Source organism: Micromys minutus (assembly GCF_963924665.1).
Source record: "Micromys minutus genome assembly, chromosome: 30".
NCBI lineage: Eukaryota > Metazoa > Chordata > Mammalia > Rodentia > Muridae > Micromys > Micromys minutus.
Window position 1 is genome coordinate 31,098,164 of NC_137965.1, and position 24,125 is coordinate 31,122,288.

At 40.8% G+C, this 24,125-nt stretch overlaps 1 protein-coding gene across 1 annotated transcript in view; it reads right to left on the reverse strand.

Annotated features, from left to right (window-relative positions):
• NLRP5 (NLR family pyrin domain containing 5) overlaps positions 1-24,125 on the reverse strand; it is a gene marked incomplete at both ends in the record, with an annotated part of 49,097 nt that overhangs the window by 8,203 nt on the left and 16,769 nt on the right. The window contains 8 exon segments of the mRNA XM_080941909.1: positions 1,641-1,811; positions 3,761-3,931; positions 12,889-13,059; positions 14,260-14,427; positions 16,548-16,718; positions 18,688-18,830; positions 18,834-19,145; positions 19,149-20,254. Of these exon segments, the coding sequence (XP_080798035.1) occupies positions 1,641-1,811; positions 3,761-3,931; positions 12,889-13,059; positions 14,260-14,427; positions 16,548-16,718; positions 18,688-18,830; positions 18,834-19,145; positions 19,149-20,254 (2,413 nt within the window).

Below are 24,125 nucleotides of genomic sequence, written 5' to 3' on the forward strand. Positions count from 1 at the left end.
ACATATGGTGGAAAGGGAAAACTGGTTCCTGCAAACTGGTCCCTGACCTCTATGTGAACCCTTTTGCAATAAAGGGATCCACCCCAAATAAGGAAAAATAAATTAATTTAAACAGAGATGGTCTTTATTCACTTTGTGGTGTAAACATGGTTGATTATGTGTATGGGAGTGTAGGGGTAGTCACACCTGTGCACAATTGTTTGGAGGCCAGAGATTGGCATCAACACATTCAAGATACATACAGTTATTTCCATGTACCTTAAGCTTGTCATTTTAGGGAGACTCAGGGGCCAGTGAGATACTGGGATCTGTTTGGATCCCCTTCACTAGTAGTTTGGTTTATAATCACATGAAGAAGGTTTTAACATGGATTCTGCGAGTCTGATTGTAGGCTATTAAGCTTACTCAGCAAGTTCTGTATCCACTAAGCCATCTCTGCATCCCCAAGAGGTGGCCTTTCCAAACTATTGTCATAAATGGTGCACAGTGTGTGTTAGGTTAGCCTGGGAAAGGATAGTGTATGAGCAGAAAATGCAGTGGCTGAACAACTAGATATCTTTGGAAAAAATGCCAAGGTTGTCCAGAGGCTGAGAGATAAGCTAGAACTGAAGATTGTTGGCAAAACACCAGGTCAGAAAGGAAGGGCACGGGAACTCATTTTATGATACCAAGGGAAGGTGGGTTTTCCAAAGGTTTGGAGGTTGCTTGTCTGCCTCAGGAAGAATGGGGTGGAGTGACACCAGAGAACCTAACAGCTAGATATTTTGAGGGGTTTTCAGAGACTATACATCCCCACCTGTCCAGGAACTCACTATGTAGAGATCACACTGGCCTCTAACTCAGAGTTTTTTCTGCCTCTACCTCCTGAGTGCTGGGATCAATGGCCTGAGCCACCATTTTTGGCTGTTTACCCCAGAATATGAAATTAAGCAGTACAATATGACCATAAGGGAAATGTCCCACATCTAACCTCATGTGGCAGCTCATGGCTATAATCTGCACTTAAAGTTCTGCATGCAACCAAATATACAACATGTTTAAAGCATGTTTGAAATATAAATCCACTTTACATTTAGGTTTGGACACTAACCTCTAGGGTGAGATGTGTGGATCAGTGGTAGAGGACCTGCCTATAATTCCTCAGGAAGAGACTGAGGAGTATAGCTCAGTGGCTGAACACTTGCCTAGATTCCTCCAGTCAGGGTCTGGGATGTATGGGTCACTGGCAGAACACCTGCCTATAATCTCCCAGTGAGGGGTAGGGAATATTGCTCAGTGGTCAACATCCCAAATAACAAGGCCATCTAGGGTCTGAGGAGAGTGGCTCTGTGATACAGTGTATTTGGGAGGATCTTGGTTCCAGTCCTGGAGTACCTCAAACAGTGCAGCCCCACAAGAAAAACAAAAACCAAGAACTAATAATTTTGAAGACACGAACAGATCTGAAGGATCAAATACAACCAAGAACTCCCAATCTTGCCTTGGGCTCCTGTTCATGGTAATTCCTTGCTAACCCTCAACAACAGGAAGATGACACATGACCTTAGAGTTAATTTGCAATTCTCAAATCTCCTTATCCAACTCTTGCTTTCTAGAAACCTGGGCAGAAGAGGCAACCCTTAGCCTCACAGTTAACTCACTCCAGTTCTTGAAGATAGCAGGTCGGCTCCTTTAAAGCTTCACACAGTAGCTTCACTGCAGTATTCCCTGTGGGGTTCATGTCCAGGCTCAGGTGTGTTAGCTTCTGGTTGTTGGTCAGTATCAACGCCAGGAAGCCATAGGCATCACCTAGAATGTTGCAGTGATTCAGTCTGTGGAAACAATCGGAAGAGAAAGATCATCACTGTTCTTTCTATGGCCTTGGATAAGAGAATCCTCTTGTCCTCAGTTTCCCCTTCTGTAGTACCTGGTTCCTATATTGTCCATTGCAGTCAGCTTTAAATGGGGGATGATTAAAGAAGGTGGTAGTCAGTAGCATTAGGCCATACTGGAATACCATGTCTGAAAGGATGGCTTAGGAGGTAAGAGTGCTTCTGTCAAGCCTCAGAATGTCAACCTGAGTTGATTCTCTGGGAACTACAAGAATGCAGTTGACTCTTCCCTTCTTTGCCACCCATGTGCATGCTATGCAGGCACAGGTACAGGATGTCCATACCCCTGACCCTCTATTTCTCCTGTATTTGATAGGATGAAAAACTAAAGTTACACTTTATTTTATTGTGCATGTGGAACTGCACTTAGATTGTCATGCATGAAGAGAGGTCAGAGGATAATTGGTTCAAGTCTGTTCTCTCCACTCACTGTGCCGGTCGCAAGGAGCAAATCCAGACTGTCAAGCTTGTCAGCAAGTGCCTTTACCTGCTGAGCCATGTTGCAATTCTCTATTTTCATACTGATGAGACAAGATCTTTTGTAGGATGGGCTAGTCTGACTCAAACTCATTTTGTTGATAATGATTAAACCTGAATATAGTCATTACAAGTAAGCAACGTCCCATGAAGCTAAGCTTATATTCTTGAACAGACTTCTTGGTTTAGGCTGACATGATTTCCACAGAACTGAGTTTTTAAATGATGGTATCTATACCATTGAGGACAGGCCTCAGTGTGTAGGCACAACACAGGACAACTTGTGACACCTGGCTCTCTTGGACCATTTGGGTCCTGGGCTTGAACCCAGGTCAACAAGCTTGACTGCCTGTTCCTTAAGCTGCCTCCTCCCATCTTTTATTTACAAGACATTATTGGTAGACTAAGTTTTCAAAGGGAACAATAAGAAGAAGCACCCCATGTTCCCAACTAGAATGAGCATGTTGCTAGAAACAAAGTTAACAGGAGTTTCATGCTTTGTCAGACATGATATATGGTTGAACATAACTTAGTTTTTAAAACCTTTACAAGGGACTACTGTCACACAGCAGCCAAGGATAATGTCATCCCACTGCGTCCTGTAAAAGTGGTGGTTTCAGGAACCCCCAACAGCATGTATATGTGGTCTTAGCACTGCAGCCTCCTAAAAACATCTTTTCATAGAGACATGTCCATTTTTCCATGTGAGTGGAGGACATTGAGAGTCATTCCTCACAGAAGATCATGAGCCTCATGAGCCTATATAAAATCCTGCTCTAAGAAATCTCAAACTGGAGGAATAGCCCAGAGAGTAGAGTGCCTATTGAACAATTATAAGGACCAGTGTGTCTGGATTCCTCAAGTTTATCTCACACCTGAATGAAACACCTGCACTCCTCATGGCAGATGGGAATTCCTAGAAGCTGGAGGATGGGTTACAAGTGTCTTCCTCAACAGATCTCTGCCTCCTGATTACATGGGGAAGACTATCACTGTAGAACCTAAAGCTTCATGGTTGGGCTAGTCTGGCATATGCAGTGGCTAAGAATGGAGAAACCCTGCTCAAAATGGTGAAAGGAGAGACTCAACAGCAGAGGGTCAGAATCTTCCACTCCTGACATTTAGTTTTTCCTGCCTGCTACAAAACCTTCCCCATAGAGCTGAAATCTATCTCTCTGGAACCAAGAGCCAAGACAACCCCCTTTTTTCAAGTGAATTTTTTGTCAGGGCATTGTCTCAAACTAATAAGTAAAGCCTCCAATGGGCTCAAGGAAGCAGCTCCTACTGCACACCACTTACCTTGTCACTCTAACCCCTCCCCCCAACCCACACCCAGTCTCTCCCTTATAGAACACAGACACCTTTTAATCTGAAGGTTCTGATGGCGTCCCAAAGAAAGGAGCCAAACTCACCTCAGCCTCTGGATTGCACATTTTGGGTTCCTCATGAACTGACACAGCTGTTGTACTTCCTCCATCCCCAGGCTGTTATTTGACAGGCACAGGTGAGTCAGGTTCTGGTTGTTGAAAAGGGATGTGGCCAGAAGGTGGAAGGTGATAGGTTTCAGGTCACAGCTGTTCAGTCTGCAAGAGACACCCACACCCCCAACAGAAGAAACAATGAGATTCATTCTTAAATCTACTTACTCTGAAATCACCATTCTAACATTTATTACATCATTATTCCCAACAATTAAACTATTAAACTTCTGAAGTGTCCGCAGACAGAAGAATTGATATGGAACATTCCTATGTAGTTAATAGAACATTTTTTTTCAGCCATCAGAAGAATAAGTAGCCATTTGAGAAGAAACTGGGGCAAAAGTCAAGCATCGAATGTGATTCAAGCCAATTTCATTTTTTGGTTCCAAGACTTAAATATTTTTAAATAGTTAAAAAAGTTATGTGTATCTGTGCATGTCTGTATCTATGTACATGTTATGTGGGTGCCCAAGGAAGCCAGAAGATGGCATTAGATTCTCTGGAGCCAGAGTTACATGTGATTGTGAGATGCCCAATGTGGGTATGCACAACTCTGGAAAAGCAAAACGTGTTCATACCTGCTGAGCCATCGCTTTAGCCTCACACTTTTTAAAAGTGCATTTTATTTATTATATGGATGCATGCACAAGGGCACAGTGTGAGTGCATGTGTTTGTGCATGTGTTCCTGTGCATGTACACTCACATATGTATGTCAAGGAAAACTGAGATGAGTCACTTGTCACTATGTGGGGTCAAGTACTAGGCTAAGATTGCCAAGGCCTCGTACTGATTCTGCAAGCCAGCCCATGATTTCATGTATATAAATTCTATTGTGTATGTATAAACATCAGAAAATATAAATGCATATGTCCAGAGAATAGTAGGAGATCATGGGTTGGCATATGGGTAAGAAAATAGAATATGTGTGTGTATGTGTGTGTGTGTGTGTGTGTGTGTGTGTGTGGTATTGTACACAATGATTTATGGCCTCTGTTTGAGATGGTTCAATGATTAAGAGAGCTTGCGGTTGTTCTAAAGAAGTTGAATTCAATCTTCGGAACCTATAATGAATAGCTCACAATAATCTGACTCCAGCAACTAGGAATCTGATGCCCTCTTCTGTCTTCCACATGTACTGCACTAATACACAGATACCCTCAAAAAGGATTAGATCTTAGTAAATACATATACAAAACCATAATTCAGAGAGCCAGCCCAGTTTTATCATGACTGACGACCCGCTTGCCCACAAGTCTGTTAGTTGCAAAGAGCTGCAGGAGCATTTTCTATCCTAAGTAGAAGGGAGAGTCAACTTCTTCTGCCCATATTCTACCCCAGGAGCAGCCATCCAGAACTCTGGAGGCACAGGCAGTGGTAAAGCACACTTCTGCTCCAAGGCCAGACCTGGTCCAAGGACATCAGGACTGGGCTCTGCTATGGGAATTCACAACCTACCCTGAGAGAGGAACACCCAGAAACAATCTTCCTCTGGAGTCAATGGACCCACAGACACACAAGACAGACATGTTCCAGTAAGAGTCAAGATCACCTAAATCATGATGTCAAGAGGCAAGTGCAAGACTCAAAGAAATGGAAACCAAGACAACCTGGCAACAAGATTTACACTTAAAATCATACTTTACAATGATGTTGGAGATCTTTGAGCAGCCCATAAATAATGCAGTTAAAGAAGTACAGAAAAACCAGGAGAATGCACAAAAACAAGTTGAAGCCCTTGAAGAGGAAACAAAACAATCATTTAAAGAGCTAGTATAAAGCACATACAACCAGGTGAAGGAACTGAAATCAGAAATAGAAACAATGAAAAAGGAAACTAAAAGAAACAACTCTGAAGTTGGCAAACCTAGGGAAGGCATCAGGAGACATCGATGAAAGCATCACCACCAGAATACAAGAGATGGAGAAGACAATCTCAGGAACAGAAGATAACGTAGAAATCATTGACATAACACTCAAGAGAAAATGCAAAAATCAAAGATTCTAAGCCAAAACATCCAGGAAACCCAGGACACAATGAGAAGAGCAAACCTAAGGATAATATGTGTAGAAGAGGACAAAAAGTATCAACTGAAAAGCACAGTAAATATCTTCAACAAAATTATAAAACTTCCCTAACCTTCAAAAAACGATGACCACAAACATTCAAGAAGCCTACGGAACCCCAAACAGACTGGACTAAAAGAGAAATTTCTTCCTGACACATAATAGTCAAAAAAAAAAAAAAAATACTAAACACAGTCAGAGATAAAGGGCAGGTAACACAGAAAGGCAGACTGATCAGAATTACACCAGACTTCAACAGAGACTATGAAAGCTAAAAGGTCCTGAAGTGATATCATACAGCCCCTAAGGAAAACAAGTTCCAGCCCAGGTTACTATATCCAGCAAAAATCTTGATCACCATTCGTGGAGAAAACATGATGTTCCAGGACAAAAACTAATTTACCCAATATCTGTCTACAAATCCAGCCCTACACAGTATAGTAGATGAAAAACCCCATTACAAAGTGGAAACTTCACCCTAGTTTAAAAAAAAAATCAAGAAATTAATCCTCTTGCAACAAAAATTGAAGAAAACACACAAATACCTGTAAGATTCAATGCAATCCCCATGAAAATTCCAACCCAATTCCTCATAGACTTAGAAAGAGCAATTTACAATTTGATCTGAAATAACAAATGACCTAGAATAGCAAGATCCATTCTCAACAACAAGAAAAAATCTGCGGGAATCACTATCCCTGACCTCAAGCTATTTTACAAGGCAATTGTGCTAAAAACTGCATGGTACTGGTACAGAGACAGGCACATGGATCAATGGAATAGAATAGAAGATCCAGAAATGAGCCCTCACATATATGGTCACTTGATTTTTGACAAAGGATCTGTAAACATATAATGAAAATGGACTGACTCTTTAACAAATGGTGTTGGTCCAACTGCCACTCAGCATACAGAAGAATGAAAATAGACCCTTTCTTAACTCCTTGTACAAAGGTCAAGTGCACATGGATCAAAGATCTCCACATTAAGCCAGGTACACTGAAATTATTATAAGAGAAAGTGTGGAAAACCTTAGTACACATAGGCACTGGAGAAAATTTTCTGAACATAAAAACAATGGCTCATGCTCTAAGGTCAAAGATTGACAAATGGGACTTAATAAGACTGCAAAGTTTCTATAAGGCTAAGGATGCTGTCAAGAAAACAAAACAGCAGCCAACAGATTGGGAAAAGATCTTTGCCAACCCCATACCAGATAGAGACCTAATATCCAAGCTATACAAAGAACTCAAGAAGCTAGACACCAGAGAATCAAACAACCCTATTAAAAAATAGGGTACAGAGCTAAACAAAGAGCTCTCAATTGAGGAATATTAAATGACTGAGAAGCATCTAAGCAAGTGCTCAACATCATTAGCCATCAGGGAAACGCAAATCAAAACAACCCTGAGATTCCACCTCATACCAGTCAGATTGGCCAAGATCCACAACTCAGATGACAGCAGATGCTGGTGAGGATGTGGAGATAGAGGAAAACGTCTCTACTGTTGGTGAAGTTGTAAATTGGTACAACCTCTCTGGAAATCAGTCTGGTGATTCCTCAGAAAATTAGACATAGTACTACCTGAAGACCCAGCTATTCCACTTCTGGGCATATACCCCAGAGAGCTCCAACATACAAAGACACATGCACTACATTGTTCATAGCAGCCCTATTTAGAATAGCCAGAAGCTGGAAAGAACCCAGATGTCCTTCAGTAGATGAATGGATACAAGAATTGTGGTGTATTTACACAATGGAGTACTACTCAGCTATCAGAAACAATGACTTTATGAAATTCTTAAGAAAATGGATGTATCTAGAGAATATTATCCTGAGTGAGATAACCCAGTCACAAAAGAACAGACATAATATGCAATCACTGATAATTGGATACTAACCCTAGAAATCTTTGAGCACCCCAGAAACAACTCACAGACTATATGAAGATCACGAGAAAACAAAGGCCAAATAAAAAGTTAAATTTATTCAACCCCACCCCCTCCCATGGTACAATAGAGTAAAATGTTCTACTCATAAGTACAGAAATATATTTAAGATCATTACTGATGCCATAGCTATGTCATTAACTTACAAAAACAATCCTGGGACAATGAGCACATTAAGAAGACAGCGGGTCACCCAGCTGCATTCTTGTATGGCCCCTCTCTAGGCTAAATGATCACAATGCAGCCAGAGACACCAGGGCCCTGAATACACGTGGTCTGACTGTCCTTTGGTGTGCTTCTGTAGGGTGTGGTTATGTTGCCAGTAAGAAGTAATGTTGCAGAAAGTCACTTATGAAATAAAAAGCTTTCTGGCTTAAAAATAATAAAATGACAGACTACCAGAATGGATATGCAAACAAGATCCAGCATTTTGATGCACACAAGAAACTCTTAACAGCAACAAAGATAGGCAGTACCACAGAGTAAAAATTTGCGAACTTTCCAAGTAAATGATCCCAATAAACAAGCTGGAGTAGCCATGCTAATATCGAATAAAAACTGATGTTCAACCAGAAGTCATCAATAAAGACAAAGAAGGACACTTTTTACTCAAAGGAAATACCTATCAAGAGGCATTCTCAATCCTGAACATCTATGCACCAAATACAAGAGCACCCACATTCATAAAAGAAATTCTACTAAAGCTCAGAGCATATATTACACAACACACAATAATAGTGGGAGACTTCAACACTCCACTCTCATCAATGGACAAATCATGGATGCAGAAACTGAACAGACACACAGTGAAACTAACAGAAGTTATGACCAAATAGGTTTAACAAACATCTATAGAACATTTCATCCTAAAACAAAAAATATACCTTCTTCTCAGCACCTCAATGCACCTTCTTCAAAATTTACCATGTAGTTTGTCACAAAACAGGCCTCAACAGATACAAGAAGATCAAAATACTCCCATTCATTCTATCAGATTACCATGGACTAAGGCTGGTCTTCAACAACAACAACAACAACAAAAAGTCCACATACACATGGAAGCTGAACAAAGCTCTACTCAATGCCACTTTGGTTAAGATACAAAGAAAGAAATCTAAGACTTCTTAGAATTTAATGAAAATGAAGGGACAATATATCCAAACTTATGGGATAAAATGAAAGCAGTGCTAAGAGGAAAACTCATAGCACTGAGCACCAAAAAAAAAAAAAAAAAGAAACTGGAGAGCACATACACTGACAACTCGACAGTACAACTGAAAGCTCTAGAACAAAAGGCAGCAGATACACCCAAAAGAAGTAAATGTCAGGAAATAAACTCAGAGCTGAAATGAACCAAATAGGGACAGAAAGAACTATACAGAGAATCAACAAAACCAAGAGCTAGTTCTTTGAGAAAATAACATTGATAAATCCTTAGCCAGTCTAACCAGAGAGCAAAGAGAGAGTATCCAAATTGACAGTATCAGAATTGAAAGGGTAGACATAACAGAAACTGAGGAAATTCAAGAAATGAGATCCTACTACAAAAGTCTATACTCAACAATACTAGAATATCTAGAGGAAATGGAAAATTTTCTAAACATACCAGATACCAAATTTAAATCATGATCAGATAAACCATCTAAACCTGCCCATCCAACAGTTAAGAAAATGGAAGCAATAGAAGCAGTAATCAAAAGCTCCCAAGCCAAAAAAAAAAAAAAAAAAAAAAAAAAAAAAAAAAAAAAAAAAAAGGGCCCAGGACCTGATGGATTTAGTACAGAATTCTGTCAGACCTTCATAGAAGACCCAATAGCAATACTAATCCACAATAGAGAAACAGCAAGAATACTTACTACCCAACTCATTCTTTGAATCCAAAATTACACTAATTTTTAAACCACACAAAGATCCTAAAAAATAACTCTTGACCAATTTTCCTCACAAACCTTGATCCAAAACCACTCAACCAAATTTTTGCAAACCAAATCCAAGAACACATCAAAGCAATCATTCACCGGGATCAGGTGGGCTTCATCCCAGGGATTAAACGATGTCTCAATATAGAAAAACCCATCAATGTCATTCACTACATAAACAAACCCAAAGGAAAAAAATCAAATGGTTGTCTCTCTAGATGCTGAGAAAATATTTGACAAATTTCAACTCCCCTTCATGTTAAACGTCTTGGAAAGAGCAGGTATTCAAGGCTCATACTTAAACATAGTAAAAGAAATATATAGCAAACCAGTAACCAGCATCAAAGTAAATGGTGAGAAACTTGAAGCAATCCCACTAAAATCTGGGACTAGACAAGGCTGTCCTCTCCCTTCCTATTCAATATAGTACTTGAAGTAGTAGCCAGAGCAATAAGACAAAACAAGAGGCCAAAGGGATACAACTTGAAAAGAAAGAAGTCAAAATATCACTATTTATGGATGATATAATAGTATACTTAAGTGACCCTAAAAATTCCACCAGGGAACTTTTACAGCTGGTAAACACCTTCAGCAAAGTGGCTGGATATAAAATTAATTCAAGCAAATCAGTTGCTCTTCTCTACACAAAGGACAAACAGGCTGAGAAAGAAACTAGAGAATCAACACTTTTCACAATAGCCACAAAGAATATAAAATAATTTGGTGTGACCCTAACTAAGCAAGTGAAGGATCTCAACAACAAGAACCTCAAGCCTCTAAAGGAGGAAATTGAAGAAGACCTCAGAAGCTGGAAAGATCTCCCTTGCCCATGGATTGGAAGGATCAACATTGTAAAAAATTGTCATCTTGCCTAAGGCAATCTACAAATTCAATGCAATCCCCATAAAAATTCCAACTCAATTCTTCCTAGAGTTAGAAAGAGCAATTTGAAAATTCATTTGGAATAATAAAATGCCAGGAAAGCAAAAGCCATTCTCAAAAATTAAAAACAAAACCTTCTGGGGGGAATTATCATCTCTGACCTCAAGCTGTATTACAGATCAACTGTGATAAAAAAAAAAAAAGAAAAAATAACTGCTTGGTATTGGTACAGAAACAGGCAGGTAGACAAATGGAATAGAATTGAAGATCTAGAAATGAACTCACACCCATGGTCACTTGATCTTTGACAAAGGAGCTAAAAACATTCAATGGGAAATGGATAGCCTCTTCAAAAAATGGTGCTGATTCAACTGGTATTCGGCATGCAGAAGAATTCAAACCAATCCCTTATTTCCTTGTACAAAGCTCAAATCCAAGTTTATCAAAGACCTCCACTTAAAACCAGGTACAAAGGAACTATTAAAAGAGGAAGTGGGGAAGAGCTTAGAACACATAGGCACAGGGGAAATTTTTCTGAAGAGAACACCAACGGCTTATGTTTCAAGAATGGACAAATGAGGACTCATAATATTTCAAAGCTTCTGTAAGGTAAAGGACACTGTCAAAAAATGGCAAAAAATAAACAGATTGGGAAAATATCTTTATTAATCCCACATCTGACAGACGGCTAGTATCTGATATATACAAGGAACTCAAGAAGCTGTACCCAGAGAATCAGAGAATCCCTTGAAGATAGAGTTACAGGTGGCTGTGAGCTGTCTAATATGGGTGCCTTGAACCAAGTCCAGTGTTGAGTTCTGTTAATATCAGAGCCATCTTTTCAGCCTTGCCTCTGGCCTCTAAAGGGTGATTTGTACTATTTGCTCTTAGTGACTTTAATAAGCTAGAGCTGTGACAGGTGCCAGCACATAGCTCTGAACACTCTGTGGGTTAGATTTGTTTTGTCATTTGTTCACCTGTGGATATAGGTGAGTGACTTAGCCTTAAGCCTCATCCTTGCTTACCAAGGCTAATGATGGTGAGCACTCCATAGATTCATTGGGTCAAGAAGGCAGGCACTGGCAAGACCTGCCAAATATGATTGCAATTTAAATAGTAGTTTCTACAGTTATTACCTCTTCATTCCTCCCTCTAAACACAGGATGACTGGGCCTGTAACAATTGCTAAATTTCCATGTACAAGTATTTCTATAAAGGAACATTCTTGGACTTTTCCATTTCTGTTGGCTCCTTTGTCTCCACAGGTAAGATTTATCTGGAATTCAGATGGTTCTCAGTAGGACCATTTTCCCCATCTTTGTGCATGTATGTATATTTGTGTGTCTGTGACTGTGCATAAATATGCATGTGCAAATGTCTCTGCATGCATGTTTAAGGCATTAGGTTCACATTGGGTATCTTTCTTGATCAAACTCTTTCTTGAGGCAGGATCTCTGAATACAAAGCTCATCGATTTGTCTTATCTGAGAAGCTGGATTGCTCTGGAGATCCTGTCTGACTCCTCAGTGATGTGTGTAACCTCCCAAGTTCATCTAGCCTGTACATGGTTTCTGTGGTCTCAACTCAGTCCTCATGCTTGTACAAGGTGTTCTTCAGCCACAGAGCTACCTCGCCAGCACCACTTCCTCATGGTGTGTGTGTGTGTGAGTGTGCGTGTGTTTGTGTGTATGTGTGTGTGTGTTTGTGTGTCTGCATGTGTGTGACAGAGGTGTATTTGTAGAAGAATAGGGGGAGGGGTAGAGACAAGGGAGTGATACAGGGAGACAGAGAAACTTGATAAGATCCTATTGTTTAGCCCTCCTGGGCACTAGGATTACAGTCATATACAACTATACCATATTGAGTATTATAACTATATACCTGTGCCAACCATGTTCATGCTCCGCTTTGAGATTTTCCAACCAAGAAGTAAGTCATTAGCCATTGAACCAGTTGGTAGCAATAACTGCGGGGTTAAATATGGACAAAGACCCCTGGCTTATATATGTGTCACTCTTAAAGAGCTTCTTTAGGACAGAGGTCTTTGGCTGAAACCTGCTAGACTCCCTTTCAACAGAAGGGCTGCCATGATTGAATAAATGTGGTTTCTCCTATGACCCATCCGGGGTATTCCCACGAGACCATAGCTATCAACCACACTCTGGAGAATTGCACAGCAGTCCCACCAATCCCTGGGGCATCTCAGATGCAGCAGTCATAGGACTAGAAAAAGTGGGACTCACATCAGCTTCTGCAGTGAACAAATTGAGCTACTCAAGGCGTCCCCGAGGGATATCATGCTCTTTGGTCCCAGTTTATTTCCGGCCAGGCTGAGAGACTTTAGGCTGGATGTTGAAAGAAGGAGCTTGGAGATCATCTCATAACCAGTGATGGTTAACTCACAGGAATCCAACCTGCAGAGAGGTGCAGTGCAAGCTTATTTTCTTGTCTCTCTTGAGTAACCCTCTCTGCACTTAGCTCCTTTGGGACTGGAGGAGACTGCTCACACAAAGAGTTTTACTAATTCTCTCTTCCTTATAGTAGCTCATCAACACTGTCAACCAGCATATGACAATCTCATAGATAAAATTTGCTGTCCATCCCAGGGCCCATATGGCACAAGGAGAGAATGCATTGCTCCAAGATGTTCTCTGACCATACACATGCTCCATGCACACACATAACGTCAACTCCTTAACATGTCTTCATGGAAAAAATTCTAAAGATGATCTGTTTCAGTTCTCACTGAGAAAGTTCACTATAGCAACATTAAAAATTACATCCAAAAACTGCTTGAGATTACCTGCGACCTTTCTATTCTTTTTCAGATTAGGCCTCATATTATTCCAGGTAAGCCTGAAAATTGCTTGTTGTATGCTCTATGGCCCTTTCCCACCTGAGCATTTCTACCCCACCCCCATGTTTTCAGAACACACAATTTTGCTAGACAAATTCAGGTTGGTTTCAAATGTGCCATCCCCATGACCCAACAAGCACAGAGTTAGGTTAAAGGTGTATTCTTATTTTATATCATTATTATATTTCTTGATGTATGTGTATATGCACACACATGGGCCATAATGGGCAAATGATCAGAGTGCAACTTTTGGCTTTGGGGGTCCTCTCCTTCACACTACTGTGTGGAATCTGGAAATTAAAATTCAGGTCATCAGGCTTGGTGGCAAATTCATTTTATCCCCTAGGCTACCTCACTAGTCCTGTCTTTAATGTTTATGAAACAGTGGATTTTTATAAACATGAATGCAATATTTATACCTTAATATCTAATGATTGAAATGCTCATTTTGTGGGCATGTAGCCTATTGCATCTCTAGCATTGCCAAATTACCATTGCAACTGCCTTCAGAAATTTCCATTTCTAACCTAGAGTTGTGACCCTTGAATGAAGTTCTACAGGATATGGGAATCCCCAACCATAAAGTCATTTCATTGCATCTTAACTGTAAAATTTATATTCTTTAGAATCATAATGTAAGTATCTGATATGCAGGATATCTGATATGTGACCCCCAAAGTTTCAACACCTGTAAGTTACTGGACTTTTGTAGCTTCCAGAAAATTCTCCCAAAATTTAAGGGAAAAGTCACACTCACTTCAGAGTCTCCAGAGAGCAGTTTGGATGTCTCATTGCATCATAGGCTACTTTGATGTCATCATCCTCCATGGGAGTATTCCCTAGATTGAGGTGCTTTAAGTGCCGATTGCTAACAAGGAGCATCCAGAGATATTGCAGGCCAGGGCCTACCTCTGTACTCTTAAACCTGCAGATGTGGGGAAAGAAAGGGAGAGAGAGAGGTGGAGAGGGAGGGGCAGATAGGGAGGTATGGGGCAGAGTGGAAGTTGGGGGGGAAAGGGGTAGTTGTGGGAGAGAGGGGTAAGTGGGGGAGAGAGGTTAAGTGCAGGTGAAAGAGGAAAGACAGGAAGAAGAGAGGGAAAGAGTTAAATGAACCATTAAATATGACTATTAACTATTAATCAAATTGAATTAATAACACTCTTTCATTTACCCATCTAGCCAGTTCCTAAAGCTGTGGCTCCTTGCATAGTTTGTTTCTGAGACACAGTCTCATTTAGCCTATGTTGTGTGAAACTCCCCCCTCTGTCACTCAAGTGCTGGGACACATCCCTGTGTGAACACTCCTAGTTTTCTTTTTCAGATGTCAGCTCCAATTTATCCTAACAAGACTCTAACAAACTATGTAGCTGATGATACTTTTTAACTTCTTAGAGGTTTTTGTCTGCACATGCATTCAGGTACATGGAGGCTAGCAGAAAGCTTTAGCTCATAGAAGTTGTAGTTAAAGGGTAGGGACTCAGCTCTGGTCTTCTGCAAGAAGCTACTGACCTTGGACTTCAGGTCCACCTGCCACCACTTCCCACGTGTTAGGTTTCTAGGCTTGTGGCCTCATGTCTTGTTTACATGATCATGGTGGTTGATGTCTGCCTTACTGCAAGCTACACAAGAATTCTATTTTTAAGTTACTCCCCTTGGCTTTTATTTTCCTTTAATTTTACAGCACCCCACAATGCACCAGAGGTCCCAGGAACAGGAGATTAAGCCATCCTGCTGTGGAGAGCTCCTTCCAGAGTGGTGGCTCTCACCTTTCCTAATGCTGTGGCTCTTTTATAATTCCTCATGTTGTGGTGACCCACAACCACAAAATAATTTTTATTGTTACCCATAACTATGCTATGATGATTGTTATGAATTATAACATGACTATCTGATATGTAATAACCATGAATGAGTCATATGGCCACCCAAAGTTTAGAACCCAGAGGTTGAAAACCCCTCATCTACAGGGATACCAGACAGCATCAACCACATGACTCAGTTCACAGAACATGACCATACGTACCTACCTACTGTCTCCATTTTTCTTTTCATTTTTTCACCCTGATAAAGCTAGAATATGCAGAGGATGACCCACAATTGAGAAAATGCCTTATTCAAATTTTACTCAAGGCACATTTGGAGGATATTTTGGGGGTAATGGCTGATGTGTGAGAGATCAGAGCAATGTGGGCAGTGGCACCTCTGGGCAGATAGTACTGGGTGTGTAAGGACACTGGTAAACCTAACATCCCTCTTGTGATGACTTGGCATAATCATTAATGTGTATGTGCATGCACCTGCATGTATGAACATGCACCACATACATACCAAGGCCCATGAGGTGACAAGAAGAAATTGAATCCCATGGAACTAGTATTAGAGAGGTCCTAAGCTACCATGTGGATGCTGTGAACTGTGCCTATGTCCTCTGCAAAAGCAGATGATTCTCTGAATCAAAAAGCCATTCTTCCAGCCCCTCTGCTTTGCTCTGTCTCCTAACAAAGCTGCTCTCAGATGGTTAAAGGGAAACCTCAATTTCAGAGGCCCCACCATGTTTGGATAGCTCCACATTGTATTGTTCCTGCAAATTTGGTTCTTCCTCCTAACAAACTGCCTCCTAGAAAAAGTTACATCAACATCCTCCCAGATTGACTGCTGTTACCCTTATGTATAACCATTAGCTGGTCATATATTTGTAGTTTTAAAAGTAAAAAATGAGCAAAAATCACAAATCATTCATCTGGAAACATTACCAATTGTTACATCATTGACACCAAAGTCCTTCTCTCACATTCTCCATTACTAACCGACTTCTACTTCTACTTTAAAAGCAGCAGTATGTAAGCCTGCCTCAAACCTATGTACCTCTTTTTATAATGTCTTTTGGTCAGCTCCTCTCCAATGCTTCTGGGAATGTGATTGATGCAAGACATCTTTTATAAAGTTTATCCTCTCAGAATGTATCTCCTTGAAATTTACAGATGCCCTGTCTTGGCAGGAGAAGCCCTGAGAAAGACTGCTTGCACCAGACCGGGTGACACTTACGTCAGCTTCTCTATACTGCAGGACGAATTCCTCAGCTTGAGGCACAGTATCTTCATGGACCATTCGTTCAAGATGCTGTCACCCAAGTCCAGCTCCTTCGAGGTCGGATGGGTGCTGAGCACAGAGCAGAAGTTTTCCCACCACTCTATGATGAGGGGCTTACATTGTACCCTGGGTGTGTGAGGGTAAAAGTGGGAGAAAATAGATTTAAAGGGTGGATTTGAACATGAGTGACTGACACAACAAGGCCAGCCATGAGAGGAAGATATGATGCTGGGAGCACAGAGAGCTGAGCAAATAAAGCCAGTTCACGGGATGTCACCTGGTGCATGCTCTACAGGACAAACCCTACAGACAGCCACCTTTGATACTTCAATGTACCCTGCAGATAGTTTGGCTAATTCCTAATAGCAGCAAGAGGAATGTTATAGGAGCCTTGACATGGGACTCCAGCTCTGACTTCTTGTCCTCCCTCAGTTGTATGTGATCTTGGAGTATGATAGCATATACATGGAAGTGGATAATTAAAACAAGACTCCATGTCTAGTCCCACAAAATCATTCTCTTTGAGAGGTGGGATTTGCAGTAAGGCTTGAATACTGGAGAACAAACCTGGAGATCCGTGCTGGGAGAAGATCCATCACTGTTAGTTTTCCTTGGATGTCCATACAACCACCGATAGAGGAACCCACAGACAGACAGACTCATGGATGTACAGACAGGCCCACTGGCAGGCAGACAGGCTTACAGATGGATATTTAGGCTCACAGATAGACAGCCCCTTGGATGGAAAGACAGGCCCACTAATCAATAGATATGCCCACAGAGAGACACAGACCCACAAACAGACAAACTGACACAGACACATGCACACACACACACACACACACACACATGTGCACGTAGCACACACAAATTAAATGGAATCTTTTTTTGTTTTTTAAGAAAGAAAACTTCAGAAGAGGGTAGTTGAATCCTGAAGTCACCAGAGAATTGGAGGAGAGGAAAGGAAATTGGTCAAAGATCAAAAATCACAATCATAAGAATCAAACTTAGATATGCATAATGTGATTTAATATATATTGATGATATTAATGTATTACACATATACTTTAAAACTGCTCAAATATATTTAAAATCTGTAACCATGCACAGAGATGAAAGCTATTTTACTATAAAATTATTTAAAATTATTTTTTATGTGTATTGTATTTCATGTGCCTGTGACTCATGCACACAAGTGCAGGTAGCCATGGAGGCCAGAGAGGGCACTGGAGCTCCTGGACATAGAGTTGTAGGCATTGTGATGTCTGGAACCAACCCCTAGTCCTCTGGAAGAGCAGAGAATGTTCATAACCACTGAACCCCACTTTCCTGCCTAGATACTTTTGTCTATTAATTGGGTCATCATTCGGACTATCAGATTTTGGAAATGACAGATAGTAAAGCTGCTGCCAATCTCTAGGAATCTCCCCCTCTGGAAAAAGTGAAAGGCTGGACTAGGGTCACTCAGAGGGGAACGTGCCTCCCAGAAAGCAATTCCAAACAGAGCAGACCTTGCTGGAGAGAATGGAGACAAGTCAATGGTGGGCAGGGCTAATGCACTTTGCTCAGAACTACTTAAGACATGCATGTTCCTGAACTTCTATTTTAACTTCACTTCAGGATCCAAAAAAACAGGCTATTGGAAGGGGAGCCAAGATCTCCTGACCTTTGATCTCTGTCCTTCTTTCCACTGTAGCCTCATTGAACCTCCATTTTCTGTATTTTCTTGATTTGACTCTAATAGGCTTAGTGGTGGAACCTAGCTTGACACCCCTACCACCCAGAGTTTGGAGTTTGCAGGTATGTACCCAGTCTATAGAGTGCTGGGATTGAACCCCAGGCCCATTCATGATAGGCAACTACTCTACTGGCTCAAATATATCTACCAGATGAGCTATATTGCTAGCATGGTCCTCCATTTTAAAAGGGCTTTTTACTACATAATGACAAACCACACTAAGTTCAGGTCTCATTGGTAAGCAAATCATTCTTTAAGTGCCATCTAGTACCCCAAATATTTCCAAAAGTTATGTTTAAATGTAGTAACATACAAAAGTTACTAATAGGCTTTGGATAAAAATCATCTGATACTCACTTCTGGAGAGCAACAGGGCATAGCTCAGAAGCACTGTCCACTGAAAAGAGGTCGCTGATATCCACCCGGATTGCCCTCAAGTTCTGACAGTTCTGGAGACAGTAGGAAGACACCATCACGTCCATCTTCTGGTTAATTGGAAGTCACACTTCTTGGAAGTTGTTGGAAGCCACGTGAACAAACTCTTCATCCTGAGACTCAAAGAGATAGTAGAAGGCATCCATGGTGTTCACCATGCTGGTACCACTGGCCTGCCGACCAATTAGAGAGACCCAGTGTTGGAGCTTCTGCTTAACAGTCTGGGTCATAGGACATCCAAACAGAACCTCCAGATACTTCAAGATATCCTTGTTCATGAGGCCAAATAAGAAACGCTTTATTCCGAGGAAGTGAGAGTCATCAGCTCTCTTCACCTCCAAGATGCTCCTTTGTTTTTGAATGAAGGGAAAATACATATTCTACCCCTCCAGCCCTTCTAAAACATAATATAAGACAGCAAAGAAATCTTGCAGGCTGATGTGGAAGAAAGTATAACACTGCTCACTGCTGTGGCCAACTTGGAGAAGGATGCTCATGTGAAAGAGGGCTGAGATCTCAGACTCCTTTAGGCTGTAGGTCTTCAAGTCATCACGGTAGAACACTGACCTCAAGGACCACACTCCCTTAGCTGCCATCCTGCACAAACCCACCAGGGCAATTCGTTCGTCCTGACTGAGAGTCTTCTGGGAAGACCCCCTTTTCAAGGTGAGCTGGTTGAACACAAAGCTAGCATACAAACCAGTCGTAGTCTGGCAGGGTAGGGAACATCTCTTTCCTAGCTTCTTCTTTGGCTGTAGAGCCTTACAGATCAGTGAGCATATGGAGGGGGCCTGGCACTGGTCAAATAGCTGGTGATTTTCTATCACACAATGGAAGACTTGTATTCTTTGACAGTCATTGGGGATGTTCTCAAGGACTACCTGAGATCTCTTTGATGCAGACAGTCCCTCAACTAAGATATAAAGGGGGGACACCGCCATCGACCTGAGCTTTTCTAAGCCTGTGCTTCTGGTCATGAGAATGAGAAAGGACTCAGGTAAGAGGGCCTTCCTCAGAAGGCTGGACATCAGGATGTATGTGGGCTGTTCATCCTTCCAGTCTCTGGAGAGTGTCATATCATCATGTTGGAGGACATAGTTCATTTCATCTAAACCATCTATGACAAACAAGAGTCTTTCTGGGTGGGACATAATCTTTGTCACTGGAGCCTGGAGTTCTAACCAATCCTTGGTAATCAGCTGTGCCAAACTGCTCTGCTCTGTCCACTTGATTTCTCTGACAGAGAAAAAGAAGACATAGGACATCTCTTCATAGAGTGTATCCTGAGCCCGGCCCAGAACAATACTTCTGGCCAAAGATGACTTCCCAATGCCTGGTCTTCCAAGTAGGACAATGGTGTGAGGCATGAAGGTTTTCTGGTGTGGTTTAAAAGCACCAGTCAATATTCTCATTTCTTGGCTGTCACAGTGTAGATCCACACTTGCACCGAATTTAGCTATCAAGTGGGCCTTGTATTCTTTTATGTTACCTTCATGATGGAAAATTAGATAAGATAGAAGAAAATCAAAATACGAACAAAGTCTTACTTTTCATGAAACCAGTATATATTTGTATTGTGATTATAATTAAGAATGACTTATAGTATCTCAAAATACGTGAGTTTTGAAAATTATGAATTTTGCTTTTTATGTATGTGTCTATGTGTTCAAACTGGTGATCCTGGAGGACAGACAAGGAATTAGGACTCTATGGAACAAGAGTAAAGAGTAGTTGGGAGTCACTTGAATGTGGGTGTTTTGAATGGAACCAGAGTTTACTTTTGAATTGAATCAAAGACACTATCTGTAACAAGTCCCCTGACCCATTGGGGCCTTCCCCAATTTTTAGGAAACAGAGGAATAGGAGCAGATCTTCTAACTGCAGTTCTCTGAACATTGTACACCTGGTAGGGCAGTGATGTCATACAGCTGGGACTGTTACTATAAGCTCAATACACTAAAAAATGCATCAAAGATGAGGTAGGGGCTCTTGAGTATGTATTCAGATTTGAGTCACCTTTCTGTTTGAGCATGTCCTCTTTGTGGTTGTCAGGACTCTGTCTGTCCATGCCGGTGAGCAGTTCCTTGAGCACACTTTTGTGCACACATCTGGACCAGAGGTTTACTTTTCATGAATTTCTCACTCACTTTCAATCTTAACTTTTAAATGTGCACATATGCTCATTTGAGAATGCTTTTCCTCTATGTATGTTCCTGTACCCTGTGCAAGCTGAGCCTGATCAGACTACAAGAGGGCAGATCCCTTTGAATCTAGACTTAGGGATATGAGCTGGTATGTGGGAACTGAAAACAGAACCTGAATCCTCCCGAGGTGTGGTTAAGTGCTCCTATCCATTGACCTTCCTCTCTGGTATCCAATCATAGCTCTACAAAGTGTCACTAAAATTGGATCTCATCATAGTTTGTGAGCTGGAGAGCAAAAGCCAGGGATCCTCTGCTCTCTGCCTTCATGATGCTGATGTTATAGGCATATGCCCCTCCCACCTGTCATATTTAGACAGGTCCTGGGAATTGAACTCTGAAGAATAATTCTACTAAAGAAAGAATTACTTGGACTGAGCTAGACAAGACAAGCTTTTGTCTATTTTACCTTATTAATAATATCTATATACACAAACACAGATGCAATTTAATGAAGTCAATTTCAGGTCCTAGCTGAACATTACCCTATAAGAAATTGTGTAGATGATTTTAAAACTGCATGATACAACCAGTGGAAACAAGAAACCCCTCTCCAAAGCATGCAGAATAACAAAGTGTCCTATCCCTTTGAAGAATTATTTAATTCAGTTGGAATAGTGGGAAAAGGACGGTTCAGATACCAGTCAACTAGGGATTAATCAGTCTAAATTACCTTCAACCATCTATCTGGCCAATTCAGAATTCTTTGTGTACCTATGTGTGTGATATGTGATAAGTGTCAAGAATGTGTATGATGCATGCTGATGTAGGTGTCAGAAGCTAAATTTAGGTAAAATTCCTCAGGAAATTTCCACTGTTAGAAATACCTCATCTTTAATTTTTAATTACATGTCTAGGTGTGAGTTTGTATGAGCCTTGTGGAAGCAAAGAACAGGAGTGTTGATTTTCTTAGAGCTAATTTTACACCTGTCTGAGCCAGCTGATGTGGGTAGTAGTAATTAAACTCCCATTCTGCTTGAACACAATTAAAAATTCAGAGATCAAATTCTCCAGATAAAACATATACAGCATCTGTCTTTAAATGTATCTATCTTTACAGTTCACCATCCTACAAACTTGATATCTGTTCCTGCTCTGGTCCTTGGTTTTTCAGGATTGCTCTACTCTCTTTTTCTTGAGTAGTCGTGGAGCTTTCTGCAATGGAGAAGACTTCATAAGTCAGTCTAATTCTCCCAGATGAGGATGAGAACACTTCATGTTCAAACTACATAAAAGAATATATGAGCCTCCGCTCTGTTTTTGCCCATGTACATTTGCTGTTGAGTGCTTTGCCTCAGAAGTTAACTAAGTTGACATAGATAGGTATGTATTGGTTCTTCCATTTGGGCACTCACATGCAACTTACACTAGTTCTTGTCAGTGGCTTAGGGTGGGTGTGAAAATGAGGTGCTGGGTCATAGGCATTAAAGGTTCATCTTCATTAGTCTTCCTCCCTGACTTCAAATGTTGGACCTGTGTAAACAGCTCTCTTCACTTGATACTTGTAATTAGAATGCCATCAACACTGTGTGCGTGTAGCTGTACAGGTATCAACCATGTTTCTCCTCTGTAGGTATCTACAAATTCTTGTAAAAAAGTATAAATGTTTTCCTACATTTTTCTGTGTGCGTGCAGGTGCTCTTGGAGGCTGAATAGGTTACCACACTTTGTGGAATTAGAGTTACAGGCTAATTGAGCCACTTGAATGGGGGTGTTTGAGTGTAACATAATATTGCTTTTAGTACAAAGCAAAGATATTAATTGTATAAATTCTATCAACTCTTAGTGAACAGAGTATATGGAGAAGAGCTTTGAACTGCTGTCCTGTCATTGTACAGCTGTTGGGCTCATGAATTCCTTATGCTGCAGTCTCTTGGCACGATGAAGACACTTAAAATTTTATCAGAGGTTGGGTGGGAGCTCCTGAGGTAGTGCCATGATTTTGTATCACTTTTCTGTAGGACCATGTCCTCATTGTGGTGGTCTTGACTCTCTATGTTGGTGCATGGGAATAGGCAGTTCCATATGCACATTTTTGTGTACATCAATGGACCAGAACTTTTACGGTCTTTCTCAGTCACTTCAAATCTTAATATTTAAAGATGTACTTATTAAGAAAGCTTTGCCAAGCTTCTGGTCTCTATCATAACCCAGTCCTAAGTCTGTCTCATAGTCCTCCATACCCAAACCCTTCCTTAGGAAAGCTTGTCTCACAGGAGTGCTCTTCACAGGCCACAGGTGAGACAAATTTCACCCCAATACCTTTCCAAGGAAGGATCCACCAAGAACACACAAGACACAGGAACCTCAGATCAACTTAATACACTATGCTTCTGGTAGACATATGAACCCAGAGCTAAGGCAACCTTGTATCCCTCCATACCCAAATCTTACCTAGGAATAGCTGGTATACCAGGAGTTCTCTCACTCCTAAGATCACTGGTTCACAGGCAGACAGACTTAGATCAGAGTCAACAAGACCAACTAACACCAGAGATAACTAGATGGTGAGAGACAAGTGGAAGAATCTAAGGAACAGGAAGAAAGGCTAGTTGACATCATGAAAACCCAGTTTTCCCACCACAGTGAGTCCTGGATGCCGACACACCAAAAAAGCAAGATTTGGGTTTAAAATCACATTTCATTGGGATAATACAGGGTTTAATTGAGGACAAAAATAATTCCTTTAAAGAAATCCAGAAGAACACAAATGAACAAGTGGAAACGCTTAAAGAAAAAACATGATAATCCCTTAAACAGGTGATGGAATTGAACAAAACCATCCTCAATTTAAAAGTAGAAACAGAATCAAATAAATCACAAAGATAGACAGATCTGGAGAATATAAAACCTAGGAAAATTCAGAAGACATATATACAAGCATCACCATCAAGAGACAGAACAGAGCATCTTAGGGGCAGGAGATACTGTATAAAATGTTGACACAATAATCAAAAGAACATTCAAAATGCAATAAGCTCCTAACCAAAAACATCCAGGACATCCAGGACACAGTGAGAATATCAATCCTAAAGATAATAAGTATAGAAGAGAAAAGTTTCCCAAATTAAAGGGCCAGAAAATATCTTCAAATAAAATAATACAAGAAAAATTCCCCAACCTGAAGAAAGATGCCCATGAATATACAAGAAGCCTACA